Below are 22,658 nucleotides of genomic sequence, written 5' to 3' on the forward strand. Positions count from 1 at the left end.
ACTTTAGACAAGCACAAAGGCAACAGGTTAAGACAGGCCCTCAGCACAAGGTGTCTGAAAGGCATAATTCTAAGAATAAGGAGGTGATAGTCCCACTGTATACTGTCTTTGGTAGGCAACATCTGCAGTACTGTGTTCAGTTCCGGGTACCGCATTTTAGGGTGGAAATTGATAATAAGATGGAAAGTGTTCAGATGAAAGAAAAAACAGGATGGTGAAGGGTCTCAAAGCTATGCACACCTCATGAGGACTGGCTGAAGTAACACTGGGGATGTTGAACCTGGAGAACTGAATGCTGGGGGAGACACGTTCCAAATACCAAGAGTTGTCCCTGTAAGACAGTTCATACTTGCTCTGTTTGGTTCTGGAGGAAAGAACCAGGAGAAAAAGGTGGAAGCTTCAAAGAAGCAAATTTAAACTTGATGGAAAGAAAAATGTCCTTAAAAATGAGTTGGTTCAAAGTGGAATAGTTACTTCTAGAAGTAGTGAGTGAGTTCTTCCTCTTATGTAAAAGCTGATCAACTATTTGTCAGGTAATGGAAATTCTTTTTCTTATATGGGTTGACAGGCTAGACCACTGATGTCTCTTTCAACTTTGAAGTCCTAGAATTCTCACTTGATTCTTATACTCTTCAACCACAGCTGTCCTCCTGCATCACTCATTATTCCCCATCATTTATATTATACCAGAACATCCCCAAATATCAGTACTGAGGCAAGCCCATGAAGATTTTTACCAGTCCAGAAAATCTTTACTATCAAAGGTCCTTACTTATTAAAATTTATAAACTTAAACAGCTGAATTTTTCCTTTGTCTCATTCCTAGTTCCTAGTCCCCAATCCCTGGACCAATGGGATTTACTGATCTAGGAAAAGCAGTTTGTGGCAAAAAGTGCCAATATTTTACAGGTTTATAGTATAGTGTGGGTTGGTTAAACACTATCTTGGCCAGTGACCTCTTTAAAATGGAGCTAAATAATGGCCACCACTTATCCTACACCTACCTTAAGAAGCATTGTCAGAAAGATCAAATACTTTGGTCCTTGAAATAAACCTGAGAATGCTCTGGAATACTGTAAAGCATCCTTTTATTATTCATCCTTTCAATTATTATAAACTTACTCTGAGAAAAAAAAACCTGTGCTAAGTACTAGGAAAATATAAGAACTGATAAAAAAGAAACTTACCTCACATGGGATTTGTAAAATTGCGGGAGTCTGGTTTACATCAATAAATTAACCATAATACATGGTAAATACATGAATGGTACAAAGTGTTACATAAGGGCCAAGGGGTATTACAAGGGAGACTCAAAAAAATACCCACATTTCAAATGGGCTAGTGGGTGAATAGTAAAATAACTGACAAATAGCACAGTCAAAAGAAATAGTTGGAAATCAGGACTGAGGATATTAATGGCTGAAATTATCTTCCTAGAGGTAATAGTTGAAGCCTTGGAAGAAAAAGGAAAAAAAAAAGAAGTTTAATAATCTCTGGATCTGGAAGATCTCCAAGGTCACTGATTCCAATCCATACATGAGCTAGTAATCAATAAACATTTATTAAGCACCTACTATATGGCCAGGAATATGCAAGGTATCTCCTGTATAATATTCCCTGACCACTTCCCCCAGACCTCACTAACACTCAAGGCAGCCTGTTCTCCTCTTTAGGGGAATTGAAATGACTAGAAAAATTTTCCCCTAATAAAGGGTTGAAATCTTCCTTTGAAGCAACAAATCGCTGCTCATCTGGATCTGCTCTCTGGAGTAGAGCAAAACAAGTATAATTCCTCTTAAGGAAAAAAATTTTCCTAATAATACTAAGAAATCATATATTAAAATATTTCTTCCTTTTTCCAACTACAGATCTGAGCAAGGCCAGATTTTCTTCATATACTTTAACCAAAACAATGTATTATAAGAGATTGAATGCAGAAGCCAATGAGAATCCAGTTGTCTTTCATTAAGTCAGATATTAAAGAGATTTGCAAAACTACATAAAACAATGCTATTTTTCTCATTGAATTTTTTTTAGTTTTGGCAAAGTTGTTTTTCATAATTATGTTAACTGTAATTTTTAACAAATTATAAATATATTCTAAGTTATCAGTTTTAATTTCTAATACGATAAATATCAATAGATATAATCCACATAAGCAAAAATTCTTTGGAATCTTCAATTACTTTGAAGAGCCTAAGGGTTACTAAGACCAGAAAGCTTTAGAACCACTGCCATAAATCCTTTCTCTTCCTGTAGAAGACAGTATGGAAAAGTAGACAGACCTATCCATAATGTAGCAGGATGAATTATAGAGTAGAGGGCAAAGAGAACAGACATAGAAAGACCAGTTAGTAGGTGACTACAACAGGAAAAAAAAGTTTTAAAAAGTCTCCTCCATGTTTACATTACAAGAAAAATGGATGCTTTTAAAATTTATGAAATGTATTTTAGAATGGATGCCATTTTAAAAAGAAGGAACTTTAATTTTTTTTTCAAATTTGGAGGTATGATGGTAGGACTATTTATTAGAGTCTGCACCATGTAGGTTGGAATAATTATTTTCCTTAAAATAACTGGTTCAAGGGTTGTAGACTCCTGGTGTCCAGACTATGAAAAAGCCCACTAGAGGCTCCAGCTGCTCACCAACGATCCAGCAGAACTGCCATGGGCAAGAGGCAAGGAGCTATGCTCAACTGAATCAAGGCTGTACGTATCCTCACTGAATAATAGCCTCTCCATACTCTATGCCCTTTTCCTGCAGTTCAGTTGTTTTCAGTTATAGTCAACACTTTGTGACCTCATTTGAGGTTTTCTTGGCAGAGATGCTGATGAAGTTTCTCATTTCCTTCTCCAGCTCATTTTACAGATGAGGAAACTGAGGCAAACTGGATTAAGTGACTTAACACTGGGTCACAAAGCCAGTAAGAGTCTGAGGTCACATTTGAACTCAGGAAGATGAGTCTTCCTGTCTCCAGATCCAGCACTCCATTCCACTATACCACCTAGCTGCCCCAGGGTCCTCTTCCTGCTATGGCTAAATAAATCTCCTTCAATTAACGGTTAGGTCTTCTACCAAGTATCTCTCACTTCATTACAATGTCAAAAAGGAGGAACCAGACCAGCCTGGTCAAGCCTGGCCTACTATAAAAGCCAACATTAATGTATTAGTAGTACTATATACAGCCATGGTCCTAGTATCCATCCACAGTCATCAAGTAAATAAATGCTGCTATTCTCAACCTAATGGTCTATAAAGCAAATAGTTCAATAGCTTAGAATTCCAATTATTTGCTGTCTCCAAGACTGTTACCACAAAGTGTATTTTAAAATCCTATCAGACCCTAATTAGGACAGCTAAATGAACAACACTTAGGTTGGAACCTGGAGTGCCCAGAATCGTCACCATCTACTATAAATTGAGAGCAGGCTTAATCTACTCATTTATCACATACTCGAAGATTTCCTCACAAGAGGTAACTTTAATACATTTGTCTTCTACATCATTAGAGAAGATGACAAGTCAACAAAAGATGCCATGGCAGATCTAAATGACTGAGCTGAAGGAATAATTATATATATATATGCATATTGCGGAAAATCAGTAGGATTTAATTTCACAATGGCAAGAGAACAAATATTCCAGCTCTCTTGAGATTTTGCTCAGATCATTTTATGAAAGTGGCCCATTATTTTATTTTTTAAACCTCAGAAATTCTATGGAGAAACATTTATAGCTTCCAATTATTACCACAAATTAAGATCACTTTTCATCGTCACCACCGCCACAGATAAGTGTTCATTCAGCAGTTACAGAAACTTGGCCTTTGCACAGTGCCTTGCACACTCAAGAAATATTTGTGGAATGAGTAAATGAAGATGATACACAAAGTCCTTTTAGAGTTTAGCTCTCAACATGTCTAGGTGGCCGAGCAGATAGAATGATGGCTTTAATGTCACAAAGTCCTGACTCTGACTTCTGCCTCAGATATTACTTGCATGACCTAACCTCTCCCAGCCTCGGTTTCCTCATCTGTAAAATGAGAATAATAATGGCACCTACCCCCCCACAAGGTCACTGTGAGGTTCAAACAAGATAGTGTATATAAAACATGCTGCAAACCTTAAATTTCTATGTAAATGCTAGCTATATTATTGTTACTATAGTCTAAACTTTATGATAGATATTAAATTGGAAGCAGTATGGGCTAACAAAGTAGATAAAATGCTAAGCAGGAAGACCAGCTTCTGACAATAGCCTGTGTGACCCTGGGCAAGCCTCTTCCCTGCTAGGAACCTCAAACAACTTCCCAGAAATTAAGATCTAGATTGCTGGAAGTAGTTCTCTAGCAAAGGAAATCACAGGTTCTTACTCTATTCTCACTTAAAATTTGAAAATGCTAAATTATCCAGAAAGCTGTTTACATACCTTCATGTTGCATATATTCCCCATTCGTTTCCTTCTTTTCTCCTTATTTGCATCATTCTTCTTTTTACTGTTTTTGTTTAGTTATCCTGTCATGTCCAACTTTCCAAAAAATGGGGAAGCTAGGTGGCACAGTGAATAGAGCACCAGCCCTGAAGTCAGGAAGACCTGAGTTCAAATCCGGCCTCAGACACTTGACACTTACTAGCTATGTGACCTTGGGCAAGTCACTTAAATCCAACTGCCTTGCCTTCCCCCCTCCAAAAAAAAAAAGATTAGCAATACCATCCATGGGGTTTTCTTGGCAAAGATACTAGAATGGTGTGCCATTTCCTTCTCTAGTGGAATAAGGCAAACAGAGGTTGAGTGACTTGCCCAGGGTCACATAGCTCATAAGTATCTCAGGCCATATTTGAACTCAGGTATTCCTGACTCCAGGCCCTGCACTCTATTCACTGAGCCACGTAGCTGCCTACTTTTTTACTGTTGACTACCTATGATTTTACTGGAGAGCTTACTAAAAATTTTAGTTGGGGGCCTTAGCATTTTTTTGGAAAAGGAGGTATTTTTACTTGTCCAAAGCCTTAAGATCTGATGGCAGGAATAGTGAGTAGTGGTCACAGTGAGGTGTCCAGGCAAAGCAGAGTAAGGGTCACTACCACAGGCTGTATTTTCCTTCTCACTGGAAGGATAGTAGAATAGTTGAGGGGAAGGTATGGCATTAAATATTAGCTTGGAAAGAATGAAAGTAGTTAGAGGAAATAAAATGATGCTATACAGCAAGTATATTGGGGCTGGTCAGAGAGAGGAAATACACCCAGCCAGTTCAGAACCTAGGATCCCAGCAATGGGCCAACTTGGTGGGAGCAATTTCAGCCGAGTTCCTGAGAATGAATTGTTTGGGGAGATTGGGTATGGGGGAGGGGCATCTAGGAAGCCAGGGAGGGAGGAGTCTTGTCTCATACTCACCCCCTTTCCTTAGCCAGAATATGACCTTGTAAACTTTGAAAGTCAGTAGATTTTGGATTGTTTATGACAATCTTAGAAGTGTCTAAAAGGGGTATCTGAATCTAGAGCAGAGAATAGATGGGACACAGGGAGGAATAGCAGCTTTAGGACTCTACCAGGATCCCAGAATAAAGCTAAACTATACCTTAAAAAAAGAGCAGCTGGGTGGTGTGGTGTATAGAGTGCCTGGCCTTGAATCATGACTTCAAATCTAGCCTCAGACACTACTAGCTGTGTGAATGGGCAAGCCACTTAACCCTGTTTGCTCAGTTTCCTCATCTGTACAATGAGCTAGAGAAGGAAATGGAAAACCACTTCAGTATCTTTGCCGAGAAAACCCCATACAGAGTCATGAAGTATCAGAAAACTGGGGGAAAAAAGAGACTGAACATATATGCATATATACTCCTAGGTGAACAGTAGTTAAAGTATGAGACCTTAGGAACTGGAATACATATTTATAATACCAATAAAGACACAAAGTAAATGATCACACTGCCATCAGCCAGAGAGAGAGAGAGAGAGAATGCTAACTTCTACCTTCAAAAGTATAACCCTCCAAAATTTTACATAGCAAGATGTGTTTTAGTAATCTAACAAGCATGTTTTCTACTTTGGGGAAATACTAATGTAAAACCAGCCTGTCTTTCATTAAAATTAAACTAGGTATTAAAGCAGGAGCAGAACTTGGAAAGTTTCTGCTCCATGCAACTCCAAATTTAAAAAGTGAATTAATCAACTGAGGTGAAGTAAACAGGGGTAAAGAAAAACTTGTTGGGACCACTAGGTGGCACAGTGAATAGAGTATCGGTCCTGGAGTCAGGAGGATCTGAGTTCAAATCCAACTTCAGACACTTAACACAAAAACTAGTCGTGTGACCTTGGGCAAGTCACTTAACCCCAATTGCCCTCCAAAAAGCAAAAGAAAAAAGAAAAAGCTTGTAAAATAAAATTAATTTAAAAAACAAACTGTGTAATATCATGTATCAGACAACTCAAATGGAAGGAAAATTAAATTCTGATTACTACTGCTAGTTAAAGGGTAAAATCTGAATAAATCCAGACAGATATACTCCATATTAACGAAAGGTTTTAGGCTGAGGCAACATGGAGCTTTCAGAAAGAGTGACTGGCTCCTAGAGGGAGGCACTATCCTGGCAAGGAGCTGAATCACATCAGCTGGCAGGCTCAATTTCATTCTTGACATAATGTACACTACAACGTATGAATATTATGATCAAAGATAAATCCACTGGGAGAGAAGCTAGAAAACGATGTATTTTTTTTTTCCAAAACCAATAGCAACCTAAAGCATACAATAAAAAAAATTGCCCAAACCTCCTTGAAGACATGAGAAGGAAAAGAAGAAGAAAAAAAAAAAAAGATCAAGCATTAAGTGATTTACCCCTTACAGTCAACTGATTGAAATCTCAACCAAAATAATCTAAGAAATGCTTCAGCAGTGAACAATTAAAGCAACATATTGTAGGCTGAGACAAAGAGAGAGATCTAATGGGGTTATGTAGAGTGTGATTAGAAGGCAATAGTGGGATGCAAGGTAACTAAAGTGAACAGCACTATGGTCAATCTGTGGGAAAACAGGCTGGCAAGAAGTCAGATGAAATAAAAGGTTTGTTTGTTTGTTTGTTTTGTTATTTTTAAAGCAATTCTAGTGATATCTCACTGAAACACATACAATAGATGGGTTCCAGAAAAGCAGTTCTATGGGAGGGTGGCAGAGTGGAAAGGGCAAATAGGGATGGGTGGATGGGCAGAGCAAGCTTGGAAAGGAGAGTCTAAAATTAACGATATTTTCCAATTGACTTCAAAAACTTGTTATCTCCTTTGATTTGGATATTTCCCATCCCACTCCTTACAATGACCACTTCCACCAAAGTCTGATATTAAACAAATTAGTAATCCTCATGATATTGAAGAAGATTTCTATTGTAGGAAAAAAAAAACTGTGGAGCATGAGAGGATTTCTGAGATGGGACCTGATGTGGGTGCCAGTTTGTAATTATACTGTTTAACGTAATCTTCTCTACTGTTTTTAGCCGACTCATATTGACATATTTCTGATCATTTACAAAAATTTTAGCTAAGACATAATCTCTAGGGGTCCAGTGCTGCTTTTTAAAAAATTACCAATCTAGCTTTTTATATTCCTTTTAGAGTACAGAAGGATCATCAGTGAGGTGTCTCTTGAATTGGTCCTGAGGATGGTCTATCAGAACTATTTAAAAAAAGAGTTAACTCCAAAAATGTAAAGTCCTATAATTGGAGTAAAAAATGTAAATTTCTTAAAAACAGAATAATCAACTGATAAATTTACAGCAGTTTTGAAGGTCTGCAAAGTATTTTTTACACAAAACAGCCCTATGATATGGGGAGTATAAATATTATATCCATTTTGCACATGAAGAAATTAGGCTTCATGGAGATAAAGGTGTGTGTGTGTGTGTGTGTGTGTGTGTGTGTGTGTGTCAATGTTCATACAGCTCACCAAGTGTCAGAGTTAGGAGCCCAACTCAAGTTTCTTGGGTCTTAATTCAATATTGTTTCTGCCATACCACTTCCTGCTAGGAAGGCATGCATATGAAAAAATATGGGGGAAGGGGGAATTAGTTAACCATAAACTTAATATGCGCTAAAAGGCAGCTACTAAAAAAGCTAAGTGTCTTAATTGTGACAGAAGCCCAGATCAGACTCATTAACTAATAGTGCCTCTAAACTGGTCTGAGTTCATGCACTAGTGTGTTCAATTTTGGGTATCAAAGAGGGACACTGACAAGGTAGAGCATATGTAGAAGGAAAACCCAAATGGTAAAGCATATGAAAGCCATGAACCTGGGGGTGTTTAACCTGAAGAAGTTAAGATTAAGGGAAATTGGAAAAAAGCAAGAAAAAATCTGAGTAATCCAATTCTTTTAGATCTTTATTATTTTACAAAAATAAGATCATTCCTCTTATTCAGTCTTAGGGCATTATTTCTGGAACCCAATACATGTCTCACTAAAGTGGGACTGGCAGAAATCTCATATGGACAGTCGGCTCAGTTAGATAGACAAAAGACATCCACAACTTTGATCAAGGGGCATAACGTAGTGGAGAGATCCCAGCAATTGGGGTATCTGTGTTCAGATCCATGCCTTCTTGCCTTCCCTCTGTTAATTAATTCCTATTTATCCTGGATGTAGCTAGCTTTGTATATATATCTGTTGGCATGTTGTCTCCCCCTTTAGACCACAAACTCCCTGAGGGCAGCGAGTATCTTTTGACTCTTTTTATATTCCCAGTACTTAGCACAGTGCCTGGGCACATACTAACTAGGTACATAATGTTTACTGAGTTGAATTGAGTTTTTATTCACCAAGTGGCCTCATGCAAAGTCAGTTCTCATCTCCAGACCCCAATTTCCTCATATGCAAAATGAAGAAGTAGATTATTTTTAAGGTTCCTTCCAACTATATATTCTAGAGTCTCACACAGACATATGGATCATCAGGGCACCCCAGTAAAAGGTGGAACTAGTAAAATGCATCCTTGTAACTGGAAAAAAAAAATAATAATAATGAATAACTGTGTGTGTGAGTGTGTGTGAGTGTGTGTGTGTGTTGGGTAGGAAGCAGGCCATAGCAAACATCGCAGGAATAGAATAATGAGTTTCAGAAATAAAATATTTTAAGGTAATCAAAAATAAACTCATGACAAGGAATCTCAGTTCTGGTTTTGGTCTCAAGCATATAAAACATTTTTCTCTTTTTCTATAAGTGATAGAGAGAAAAGAGTATGAGAAAAATGGCACAACGGCACACCTGAGATTCAATATGGCCACATTACTCTCCTCCCCTTCTTCTTGAGGGAATGAGGTTTCGCCCACAATCAATTGGAAATCAGTACAACACTTACAGTCTAGAAAGCCTTACAAATAAGACGCTTATAAGTGCATCTTTCAAATCTCACTAACACTTAAGAAAATATTCACACAATCAATAGAAGACCACCTTATCAGAAAGGAAAAAATAAAAGCAAATTCCGTGGTTTCATAATCCAGGTTAGCTAAGGCCTCTCACGTGGCATAACTGATTTAGAAAGCACTGCTTCGCATTTTCAGTAAAACTCAGAATACATAAAATGCCTGTCTGTCTACCTCCTGAGAGAGAAGCAAAAGTGCTAAAAAAACCTAGTGACCCAACAAAAATACCTCACTTACCTAAAGATTGTACAGTGCAGCTCCGTCCTGGCATTAATGTATACACAACCATCAATCTCAAAGGGGTCAATAAAAATAGCAGCCTATGGTTTATTTTCAAGAATATTTTCAGGAACCCATTCATGCTCACCAATGCTAGGTGGCTACGTGATGATTATTTTCAACCAGATTGAAATTGCTTTCGATTAGTTTACTTACTTAGCTGTCTATGCCTGTATATATCACTTGGGGCAAAATACAAGAAAATGCCATACTGGTACATTTACACAACAAACTGCGATTCTTTTAGCTACGATAAGGTGCCTGTTATTATGAAGTGTTAAGAACACTGCAACAGAATGAAAACTTGTGTCATCAGTTACTTTGGATTACTTTCAGGTAGTTTTAAAATTCAGTGAAATATACACATAAAGGACTGTGTGTATATATAAATGTAGACACATACACACAATTATCAGGATCCAGATTATATTCCAAATGTCTGGACTGTTCTGCTCATGAAAAACTAAGAAATTTGTTAATAAGGGGAAGAAATAAGTTTATAGGGAGATGAGTTTGTCTCACCATCACCAGTAGCCAAAGATAATCCCGTATGTAGATCACCATTATTCACTCTGCTGAATAACAATGTTAAAAAGAGCTTTCTCTTTATCACACATAGCAATAAATAAATACATATAAAAAAACCTATCACGTCAAATCTCATCAACCTGGTCTCCTACAGAGCTAAGATAATAGAAAACAATTATAGGTTAACAAGCTATGTAACCTCAGGCAAGTCTGGGTTTCAACTTCTTTACAGGGGGAAAAATGTGGATTGTACTAGATAATCTTGAAGGTTTAATATCAAGCTCTAAAATTTTAAAATGCTCTGAGACAGCCACATAGAGATAGGGAACACTCTCCACTTGATGCTACATGCAGTCCCTGTATGCTTTCTCCTCCTCTGCAGATGACTATCCATGTTTTCCCTAGGAAACATCCAACATGTTGTAAAGCTCTGCTTTGTTCATGCAGCTCCTCAAAGGTATCAACATAACACTGAGGTTTGTCCATCTGTTAACTCCCGTTCTTGGTACATGACCAGTTCACATCCCTTTCAAGTCATTCAATTATCTTCAATAATGTATTTCATACCATTTCTTGCTAGCCAAGTTATGACCATTTACATCCTGCAGCCTGCTTATGCCTAACATGTTCCTTTCTATGGTTTCTACTTTTTATGATTTTACTGTATTTCATCATAAATAAAACCATATTATATTGTAAGTAAACTTCATAAAGCAATTTCATTCTACATGATCTTACTTTATCAATACAAGATCACATGTTGAAATCATATTTTTTTACCCAAATTTAAAACTTTTGTCCTAAGGTCTCATCTATCTTTAAAAGAAAGCCATTCTTACAAAGTAAGCTGTATCAGTGAGCCCCGACATTCTTCTTCCTGTCTCCCCATTTTTGCTGGTAGAGATGGTGCCAGTTCAATGAGCTTTCCATTAAGTGCCCACGTACAAGACTTTCGTACTAAAGAAGCAAAGAGGACCTTGACTGTGTATTGGTCTACTGCTGGGAAATCAAGAGATTATGGTTGTCAAATACCTTTCAGTATAACGGAACATACCACTTTACCAAGGTATTTGTTCGAAAGAGAAATTCTTTAAATGGGAACTAACTCCTTCCTAAGTAGCTGCTTAAAGAACAATGAGATTAAGTGACTTACCCAGAAGTTATATTGCTATGGTTTGGATCATAATCTGAGTCCAGGTTTTCCTGACTTGAAGTACAGCTCTCCACATTGCTTATATTTAATAAATATTATTTTATTAGCAAAATAATATTATTAGGAGAAAGATATGTTCCATATGATGAAATGAATGACAGACAAGATACTGGATAGGCAGGCTCTCTCTATACCAAAGGACTGTATCTTTCCTATATGTTTCCGTCCAAGAGCTCAGACTGCAGAATTACAACACTTGTTAACTTAATTCATCCAGATCCCAAAAGCACTGGTTCATCTAGTACACCTGCAAAGACTGGCCACAATGAAAAGAATTCAATGAATTTAACTATGCCACACTCTTACATTTGTTTCAATAAGGACTCAAAACACAAAACAAAGACGTACAAATATATATATATATATATATATATATACTTTCAAAAACAGCATTTTGAATTTTTCCTTAAGATTTTGGCGTTTTTTAATATATTTTAAGAAACACAAAGAAAAAGCTAATGATATATCATCTGAAAAATAGCCTTATAAACACCAAAAGTCAGTCAAAGATATACGCACACTGAAAACTATAGACACTGGAAGGAATTCCAGTGGAAACAATCACATAATTTGCTCTATGGAGAGCACAGGCTACAGACAAAGATCTTTCTTTTTTCTCCCAAGTTTTTATATTTCTAGCCTAGGGGAAAAACGAAAAGAAGAAAAATCAAGTCTTTTCTCCAGTTTGTGCTTAAGAGACATCGGCAGGAAGTTCTGTTCAATTCCTGTCATTGTCATTATCTAATAACCAGAAAATATGCTTTTTACAATGAGAGTATTTCAACATGACAGCACAATCAAACAAGTCAATGGCATGTAGTGACCAACAAAGTATGTCCACTCAGACATCAAAACATGGAGAAAAAATTAACCACTACCATAATTCTGTGGGAGACAAAAATCCAGTCTGTCTCTTTTTCATCTTGTCTGAACCATTACTGAGATAAGGCAATATAATATGTGCTTGGGTCCCTTTCATAGTCTCTTGAAAATGCCACGTTTCAGCTTCTAGGAAGAGGACATGTTGTTTCACAGACAGTTAAAATTAAAAATAGACAGGGTGTTGAAGCCTCCACTAAAGCCTTCAGCCTGATAATGGTCATATGGTCCTGTAAAGGTGACCTTGAGTTTTGGAAGGGTCTGCCAAAGGAGCATATGCACTGATACGGCTTACTAAACTGGAAGGGTCTGAATACAGGTTTGAGGGCACCCTGTGTGGTGGTTGTCCCAACTGAGAAAAAGACTCATCAACCATTAAGTTTGGCTACAAGCATTTTTGGACAACAGTCATTATGTGATCTGTGTCGGTGGCAATAGTACCCACGGCAAAATAATTCATAGATCACTGCAAGTATCAAAATAAGGATGCTAACAACTCTGAAAGAAAAAAAAAACTGTCAGGCAGAAAGAAAGCACCTGGGTGTTTTAAGTTTTGGCAGAAGCTTATCTTTGGTTAATGACATGTATGGATTGCTATCATAAGAACAGTTAAAATGTACATAGTACCTACCACATGCTAAGCTAACCACTGTGCTAAGCATTTTATGAATATTATCTCATTTGATCCCCCCAGAAACTCTAGGAAGTGGGTGCTATTATTACCCCCATTTTATAGATGAGGAAACTGAGGTCGTTTGTGTTTGTTGTTGTTTTGTAAAGTAACTTGCCCAGGCTCAAATAGCTAGTTAAGTATCTGAGGCCAAATTTATACTCGAATCTTCCTGACTTCACGCCCAGAATTCTATCTACTTCACCACCTCGCTGCCCCCTCTACTTCCAAAAGGAGAACAATCCAAGAAACTGGGAGTTTTGAACCTCGATAAAGACTGTGATATATTGTATAAAAAAAATTGGGAGTCAGAGGACTTAGGTACCAAATTCCAATTCTGTTGCTTATTATTTGTGCACACTGAGCAGAGTCTTTAGTTTACTTGCTGTATGACAGGAGGAAGAGTGAGGGAAGATTGGATAAACATCATTTCCAAAGTTCTCCAGCATTACATCTATGATTCTAGGGAAACTTTTTTTTTTATTTGCAGGGCAAGGGTAGCATTATGTAGCGGGAAAATAAGGCCTAAACAAAAACTATAGGTGAGCAAGCATAATTCTTAACAGAACAACTGTAATTTACATTCTCACTGCCTTAGAGTTTTCAAAGCATTCTCAGAGATATTATCTCAACTGACCCTGACAAAACCTCATTAAATATTCAAAAGACCAGGGACTACTAGAAAACACATACACACACACACACACACACACACACACACACACAGTTTGCTTCTGGTTCAGAATTCTTCCAATCAATCAATAAGCATTTATTAACCACCTACTACTATGAGCTAGTCTCTTAGCCAGGCACTAATGGACAGAAAGCCAAAAACGAAGGGCTGTCTTCATGGAGACTCCAATCTACAGTGGAGAAAAGTATATATACAGAAGGCTGTACTGGGGCTAACTCCAACCTGCCAAAAGTTAAATTTTCTGGGTGGAAATTAACAGACACTAAAAATCAAGGCCTGATTTATTGTTCTGTTGCTTATCTAGACTTAAGTGTTAATAATGCAAATTAAACTTAAATTGTATCTTTACTCAGGTTGCTAAATATCTGCCAGCACACCTTCACATATACAGACAAATATAAAATGTTGGGGCAAAGGCATTATCAGCTGGGGAAGACTAGGGAAAGCTTCACACAGTATATGACACCTGAGTTAAACCTTGAAGGGAGTTAGAAATGCTAAGAAATGGAGATGAGGAGGGAGAGCCTTCCAGACAGGAGAAATAGTTAAAAAGCAAGTGAGAGGAAAAGGAAGGAAACCAAGCCTGATTGGACCACAGAATTTGTGAAGAGATGTCAATGCACCAGATTGTGAAAAGACTGAAATGCCAAAAGAGTTTATATTTGATCTTGCAGGTAATAGGAAGCCTCTGGCGTTTACTAGGTAGAGGACCGAATGAGGTAGAGGCCTTGGGAAAAATCACTTTGGCTGCTATGTGAAAAAGATATGTGAGACTATTTCAGTAATTCAGGCTAGAAGCAATAAGGGCCAGAACTAAGGCGGTGGGGACTTTCTACTACACCACAATGACTCCTACTATAAAAAGGGTGATGAAATGACTGTCTGTGCCACAGTAGTTGAGAGATAAAGAAAAGTCACATTTTGAAAGTTCTCACAATCTAGAATATTCTTAAGTACTTAACTGATCATCTGTGTGATTCTAAACACACAAAAACACACACACAAGCACAAACTTCAAATAAGGGCATATAGCAGAGCCCTGTGAAAAATCTAATTAGTTCTGGTTGCCACAGAATTTTCTAAGAGCAACCTTATAAATCAGTCTTAAAGATTTTCAACATTGATAGGCAATTCAAGTTTAGAGCAAAACTACACTAACCAAGTCTCTTTTCTTTCAAGTTTCAATGACTTATATTTTTATAATAAATAGGTCCATAAAAAAAAACATCATTAAATGAAGTCCCACCCCCCTGCAGTTAAATTTGAAGGAAAAACATCTTTTGTTCATTTAAGGTACCTAGTTATACTGCAGATTCAAATTTTTATTAGGATTTACAGGGAAAACTAAAAATGAATTGAATAATTAGATATGAGTATATTCAAAATCACTAATGTCACAACTCGATAAATTAACTAAATTTCCATGAACTCTTATACTGTATACAAGCAGTTAAACTATGAATCCACATTCCAACTCTATTCAAATTGATCACGGGCCTTTATTTCATAAAGTAGCTCACTTTTACAATCCTATGTATATTAATACTTTAAGAACTACTTCATCTTTTAGGAAAAGTTTGCTTTTGATTCGGAACTTTGCTCAAATGAATTTAAAAACAAAAGCCTGAACAAAATACTTGGCAATCTTCATTCCCAGGGAATTCAGATCCGGATGTTTAGACTGAGATGCTTTCGCCATCAGGATTGAGGAAGAGGGAGGAGGTAGATAGAGACAGCTAGAGTGACTAATGACTGACTATCCAATGACTTTAGCCTGGCCCCTGACTCCAAAAGAATTCCATCAAGCCCTATGATTAGCTTTTATCTGACCTACTCATGATTGATGTATTCAATGACAAAATCCCAAAGGTACTTCCTAACCATACCCATGGATCTCAATGAGTCATTGTGCCCTTTATTTTACACTGAAAGTTAGATAACTTAGGGGTTCTCATGGCACCTCTATTCCTATGTGGGCTCTGCAGACAACCCCTGCTTCTCAAATAGTAAAAAATATTCCCTTCTACACCGCTCTTCTGGTCCAATAAGCTGCCTGAATAGTCTGAGTAGAGACCAGAAATTTATGATCCTCATATACTCATATACCCATTCAATAAACTTTTCTACTACAGGTTATATGGAATATACTCATCTAGATTGGGCTTATACCACAAGAACTCTACTACTTGAGGTAATATAAAGTATTCCTTCTTTGAGGGTCACCACTCTGAACTAGGCATATGATTAATTACACAGTCTGCTTATTATAATGACCTTTCAGGGAATGACCACATCACTATTCATTAGGGTATCTATCTCTCAGGTAACAGCCTGGCAGGAGCCCTTTAGTCTCCAGCAGGTAACATGACTGAGAATAAACTTGGGTCTCCCACAGCAGACCCTGGCAATGCTTAAAGAAAAAAAGCCAAGAGAGGGCAAGAAATATTAAAATGACCCAACAATACTGCTACTAGTTGAAGTACGTGGCTTGGTTAGCAGGCAGTCATCAAGTAAAAGAAAGAGAAAAAGCTTCCTCATCCCTGGAGGGAAAAGGGCCTGATCTAAATTAGGTAAAATAAGTATAGTCTGGACCCCTGTGAGTAATGTAGTTATCTTGCCAAAATAAAATAACCAAAAAACCCCACAAGTTTACCTATCTATGCTCCCCCAATATGCAATTATATGTCTAAGGCCTAAGTACATGCTTATCAAGTGTTGGGTTTGGAAGGATACCAGTTTTATCACTGTATTAACTCTAGCCTATATGTCAGAGGCTAACCTTGGAATCAGAAGACAGGGATTCAAGACCTGCCTCGGAAATATAGAGTGGTCTAACCATGAACAAATCACTCAACCTCACAGAGTCTCAAGCAACTTTCAGAGACAGTAAGTTATGGGGGAAGAGTTTCTACTCCATATACGGAAAGTATTTCTGCACCAAGAGTTCCTGATGCTGTTGAAATCACAGCTCCAGATTTAAGCAGGAAAAACACAGTCACATACATACTCCTGCCCTGAGTTTTGTTCTTCTCTATTTAATAGGAATTAGTACCATATGGCTCTGAGGCTTCCTTTCAGAATTAACACAAATCTTGTTATTCCTTTCACAAGATTCTGCTAGTTACCTATCTTTCCTTTAAAGTTCCTTGCACTGCCATAATAGCAGTGTCAGAATATTTTTCATCCAGTTTTCCTTTGAGATTGACGATTATCCTGTCCCAGAAGACCCCAAGTCACTCAGAATTTGAGGTAGTTGTCCTTCCGGCCACCATATGCTCAGTAATGGGGGGTGTGGGATACATAACTTTTTGGTTGATGAACCAGGCCCGGCTGTAGTTGTATCCACTAACCCATGGGGCTGCTGGAACATGCTCCTGTGTCCTTTCAATGAATCCCACTTCTCCTTATACCTGCAAGTCTCTGACTCAAAGTCTTCCCATGGCCCCTGTGAATTCAACCCAAGGTCTGATCATCCTACCATCAGGCTAATATGCCTTAAAACAGTGATAACTAGATTAATGGTACAATTATCAGAAAATAATATAGTAAATAGTTCATAGTTAAGACTTCTATTGCAAATCAAAATGGAGGATATACGAAAGAAAATTATCAAGAGTACAGAAACTGAACTTACAATAAAGGTAGAATACGGTCCCTAAAGTCTCATTATAGTGACTGAAGAATTTATACTGATTTACTACAGCAGAAATGATTTAGGGATTTTTTTAAATGACCAATTTGTTGCAAAAAGCACAAAACACCAAAAAGAAGTATTTCTTTTCAAATGATACCATTGAGAAGAGGTTGTCCTTCATGCACACCCCTCGATAAGACTGCACTGTAAACATCTTCAGGAAATCCAGTCTTGCATAATGTGATTTCACCAGTTGCCTGTATTGGTGCCTGAAATAAAAGATAAAATGTGTGTAATAATTGTAACCCCCTTCAACTAAGCAACATTCCACTTGGGGAAAAAAAAGAACTCATTTCTCTTCTATCTTGTACAAACAACTTCTTTGTTTCTCAATGGCTACAATTAGAACTTTGAGGGCAAAGGGTTAATCTTTTTGATAACTGGAATGGAAGGAACAAATCCCACTTGTTTAGTAAGAGCTAAATACTACACATTCTGGATTCTTCTAACTACTGAATGTTTCAAGAAAATGCTTATTGAAACTCAAGTGGAATCATAGGGGAAACAAATACATCTCTCATGCTACAATAAACCTTGCATTAAATTGCTACCATGAACTTATTTTTCAATAGCAGGAAGGGGGTACTTTTAACATTTACTTTTAGAGATTTTATTAGCCATCTAAAACATTTGGTTATGAAGGGTTTCTCTGACCCTATTATGTACATTGACAAAAGAGATGAAAATTTTCTATGAGAAAAGCATACACAAACTCAAACTGGTCCCACAAAAATAACATAATTATTCAAATTCTGAAATATGACTGCAATAAACAAAACTAAAAGTCTAATTTTCCCATTAAACATATACCTTTCTAAAACATACATTATATTGTGCCAAAGCAATATAACCTGATTTCTAACTTAATGAATCATACAGCATTTATGATGCTTAAGGGAAAACTCTCCTTAAAATTAGTAAACAAGCAGCCTTTTTGTTCTTGCTTTTATTCTCTCATCTGGTATTCTTAATATCCTAAATTGGCTTAAAAATCAAATCTCTAGTACATGCTCTTTCAGTCACCAATATGTGGCCCAAGGCTGTCTTTACTTAGTAAAATTCTGATAGGAATTTAAGTAACTGAAAGCACCATGGTTTTTGTGCTTTATGTGATATATATATGCATATATATACATATATATATGGATATGTGGCAAGTCTCAGAGAGTTATTTCACTTAAAACATTAAGTATAGTTCAAATTTCACACAAATTTAATTCAGGCACACATTACCTTATCTATACTTATTTTGATTAGTAGAAGATTCAGCATATTGTAGTTATGGGTTGTGTTGTAAAAAGTTGACTTTCACAGGTTGTCTGGAACTCAAAACACATTTCCCCCCACAGAAACAAGGTTATATGCAGTGGATTGGCTTTCCAGGACAAGCAGTAAAAGCCCATTTAACTCATAATGTACCTGAAGAACAGCACTAACAGAGCAAGCTGTGTGTGTTAACTCAGTGATTGGATAACAATGCTTCAATGGGAAAATGTAATTCTGAGTTCCAAATGAGGATGTCTGGGACATATATTCAGTCTTTATCCAGCCTCTGCCCCAATAGGAAAGACAAACACTTTGGGGATGGGGAAAAATACGAGGAAAGAAGAGTTGGGAAATCTAAAAAGGATCCAAGAGGAAAGAGGAGGGGAGAAGCAATGAGGAATAAGCAGGTCAGAATATTATCCTCCATCTCATTCCTAACTGGTGGTAAGGAGCAGAGGGTTGAAGACAAATGGAGAACATCAGTTGGCTGGCCCACCAAGGTTTTCCTTTTGCATCCCCTCTCAGCACACTGCTCCTAGAGAAAACTAAAAAGCAGAGACTTTGAAGGTGAAATTGAGGTAGTAAAGAGTGGCAGCCAAAGGTACAGGCATGAGAGGAATATGGGTGGCAGGCAAACCCCTTAGCAAGCCTAGGATGGTCATTCCCACTTGAGGGATACAAGTCAGGGAACATAAATTGAGAACTGTCTCTGTTACTAATTAAAGATCTGCATTTCCCAAAGTATTCCCATTGTTAAAGAGAAAAATCAATTCTAAATTCCTTTAAATCATATTATACTGCTTCTGTAAGTTTTACAATCATCTCAGAAAAACCAAAAACTTCTCCTAAGCCTGATTACTCATCCGTGAAATGGGGTATTATGAGAGTATCTACTTCATAAAGATCAAATGAGGATGAAAGCAAAGCAAAATGTGAAATAAATTTCAGCTATTATTATTATGAGAAATAGAATCACCTAGTGGATAAAGAGTTGGTTTTGAGTCAGAAGGCTGGATTGAAGGACTGCTCTGACCCACAGAGACACTGGAACCCTAGACAAGTTCCTTAAACTCCCCATGTAACTCTCAAAGACTAAAAGTACAGTGCAGTTGTTGATCTGTACTGGTTGAGAAGGCAATGTCACTGACGGTTTCCTTATATGAATGAAATCATGGCCCTGTCCCAAAAATGCGATGCTGTCATCATCATCCTCCTCATTATCACTGTTAATAGCACGGTTCTGGATGTTGCAAGGTCACTTAAATAATGACTGATATTAATATTATACATTTGTAGGGATCTAGAGCCAATGGGGCACTGGGAATCATCCATTCCAACACCCTCATTTTACAGAAGAGAAAACTGAGGCCTAGAAAGGTTAAGTGATTTATTCACATAAGGTATCATACTGTCATGAATAGTGAACTAGAAATTTAGCCCAAATGTTCTATCTCTAGATCTAATACTTTTATATACTCTGCTAGAAGATGGGATCTGATCCATCAAAGAGCGAAGAAACTAAATACAAAGTGTCCCATAAATCTTAGTGTGGTTTTGCTCCTTAGAAGCTTAAATATCAATTAATTCCTTAAAACTGCATTAAGACTTTTGGGACATCCTGTATGAGACAAGAAAACTGATAATGGCACAGTCTGACACAGAACTACACAAAAGGGGCAAATCCCCATTAAAAGTCTATATAAAAAAAACAGAAAACTCTCAATGTTGTAAGAATAGATGAACAGACTTAAAGGTCTACTTAGTGATGTTGGGGTCAAGGTCTACTTCATTATGAATAATTATCATCATTATTCTTTCATTAAAATTCTATTCTAAAGTGCCACTTTGGAATAAAGACGACCCTGGTATCTGAAAAGCTAATCAATCAGTCAACAAGCACCTTCTATGTGTCATGCAATGCTAAATACTGTGTTCTCAGAGAGCTCACAGTCATATGGGGGAGACAAGACACAAACAAGAAATACACAAGGCAAATAAATTGGAATTAATCAACAGAGGGAAGGCACCAGCACAAAGAGAGATTGGCAAAGGCTTCTTGGAGAAAATGAGATTTTAGTGGTGACCTCAAGGAAGTCAGGAGGCAGAGATGAGGAGGGAGAGCATTCCAGACATGAGGGACAGCCAGTGAAGATACCCACAGTCAGGACAAGAGTCAGGCAATGGAGTGTTTTGTTCAAGGAACAGCAAAGAGGCCAATGTCCCTGGATCTCACAGTATGCGGGGAGGGGGAAATGGAGGTGGGGGGGGGGGGCAATAAAGTGTAAGAAGACCGAAAAGGTAGGAGAGAGTCAAGTTATAAATGGCTTTACAAGACAAACAGGGGATTTCTATTTGATCCTGGAGGTAACAGTGAGCTGCTAGAACTTGCTGAATGGAGGGAGGTGAAAAGTGACATGGTCAGGAGGTCTGCACTTCAGGGGGATCAATTTGAGAGCTGAATAGAGGACTAGGGGATATGAGGAGAGATTTGAGGCAGGGGAGATTGTAGTCCCAGCATGAGGTGACAGGGGTCTGTACCAGAATGGTAGCATCAGAAGAGAGAAGGGGACACATGTCAGAAATGTTAGGAAAGCAAAATCAACAGGCCTTGGCAATAGACTGAATACGGGAGGGTGAGAGTGAGGATCCCAGAACGACACCCAGATTATGACCCCGGGTAACTGGAGAATGGCAGTGTCCTCTAATTTGGGCACACTGGTAAATCTTTTAACACTCCCCACCCTCCAAGAAAGTATACAGGACACCCTTTTAAGTCTAATCTGCATTACTGACATTTTCTTTATTACTTTCTTAGGTCCAAACAATCAATAATCATCAAATTAAGCCCTGATTTAAAGAATTTGCCTATTTCCATTAACAGAATTTAACTTCTTGAACTGGCTCCAGAACCTTTGCTTCTATGGTGAAGTTGAGAAGAGAAAAGGGTTTGGAGGGAAAGATAAGCTCAGTTACAGATGTGTTGAGTTTAAGATATGCTGGGGCTATCCAGTTCAAAATATCCAATAAACAGTTGGACATTCAAACCTGGAAGATAGGAGAGACTTTAGGCCTGGACAAGTAGATCTGAGAATCCATGGTAACTGATCACCAAGATCACCAAGCAAAACAGCATAAAGGGAGAAGAGACCAGAGGACAGAGTCCTGGGAGATATCCATTGGCAGGCATGGCCTGGGCAAAGATCCACCAAAGAAGACTGAGGAGTAATCAGAAAGAGCACAAGTTTTGCCTGATCCTGGCAAGGTGGAAAGGCCTTCACTATGGACTCAATGATGAACAGCATGTGAGAGGTTCATCAGCAGAAGTTTGGTTACCTGGCAATAGATTTCAGAAGACACACTTCATATAGTACCACTTGCTGAGAATGGAATCTGTATCAATAACAGATGTGTCCAATACTGATAAAAACCAGGGAACATTTCAAGTATCAAGAGAGGTTTTATATTACTTTACAGATTTCAAAATGATCTTATATAAATTATGTGAGCTCGTGGCAAGTGTCAGGTTTGTTTGTTTTTTAATGATTTTAAAGTCCAGAAAGGAAGTGGAGAAATGTGAAAAATATTAAAGTTTGGCAAAGAATGAGCAATATCCAAAGAGATCATGAACATGGAGTGTCCCCATCTCCTCAACACACACACACCCCATTCTTTCTTCAATCCATACAGCTTCCAAATTGATATTACTGAAGCATAGGTCTGGCCATGTTATTCTTTAAACTACTACAGCTGTTACCTACTGCATATAAGAGAAAATAAAAACTTATCTGTTGGACACTTAAAGCTTTTCACTGTCTAGCTCCAGGAAGATTACATATTACTCCTTCTCACTTACTCTAGTCAAACCAGATTACTTGTGTGTGGGACAAGAACGACACTTGCCCAAAATAAAGTAAGCAGAGATATCTCCAAGTAGAGACAGGAAGGATTTATTTAATTATTTCTTCTTGCAAGAAGGGCGATTTTGCTACTAGAGGCAGTCTAGTAGGAGAGGCAAAATACAA

At 37.7% G+C, this 22,658-nt stretch overlaps 1 protein-coding gene across 1 annotated transcript in view; it reads right to left on the reverse strand.

The window, feature by feature from the left end:
• CDH2 (cadherin 2) overlaps positions 1-22,658 on the reverse strand; it is a 270,984-nt gene that overhangs the window by 217,400 nt on the left and 30,926 nt on the right. Inside the window, exon 2 of the mRNA XM_069099842.1 lies at positions 17,468-17,579. Within this exon, the coding sequence (XP_068955943.1) occupies positions 17,468-17,579 (112 nt within the window). The remainder of the gene's footprint in view (positions 1-17,467; positions 17,580-22,658) is intronic.

The sequence above is a fragment of the Petaurus breviceps genome, unplaced genomic scaffold, assembly GCF_028583685.1.
Source record: "Petaurus breviceps papuanus isolate PSGF00001 unplaced genomic scaffold, PetGlider_PUasm1.0 38, whole genome shotgun sequence".
In the NCBI taxonomy this organism is placed as follows: domain Eukaryota; kingdom Metazoa; phylum Chordata; class Mammalia; order Diprotodontia; family Petauridae; genus Petaurus; species Petaurus breviceps.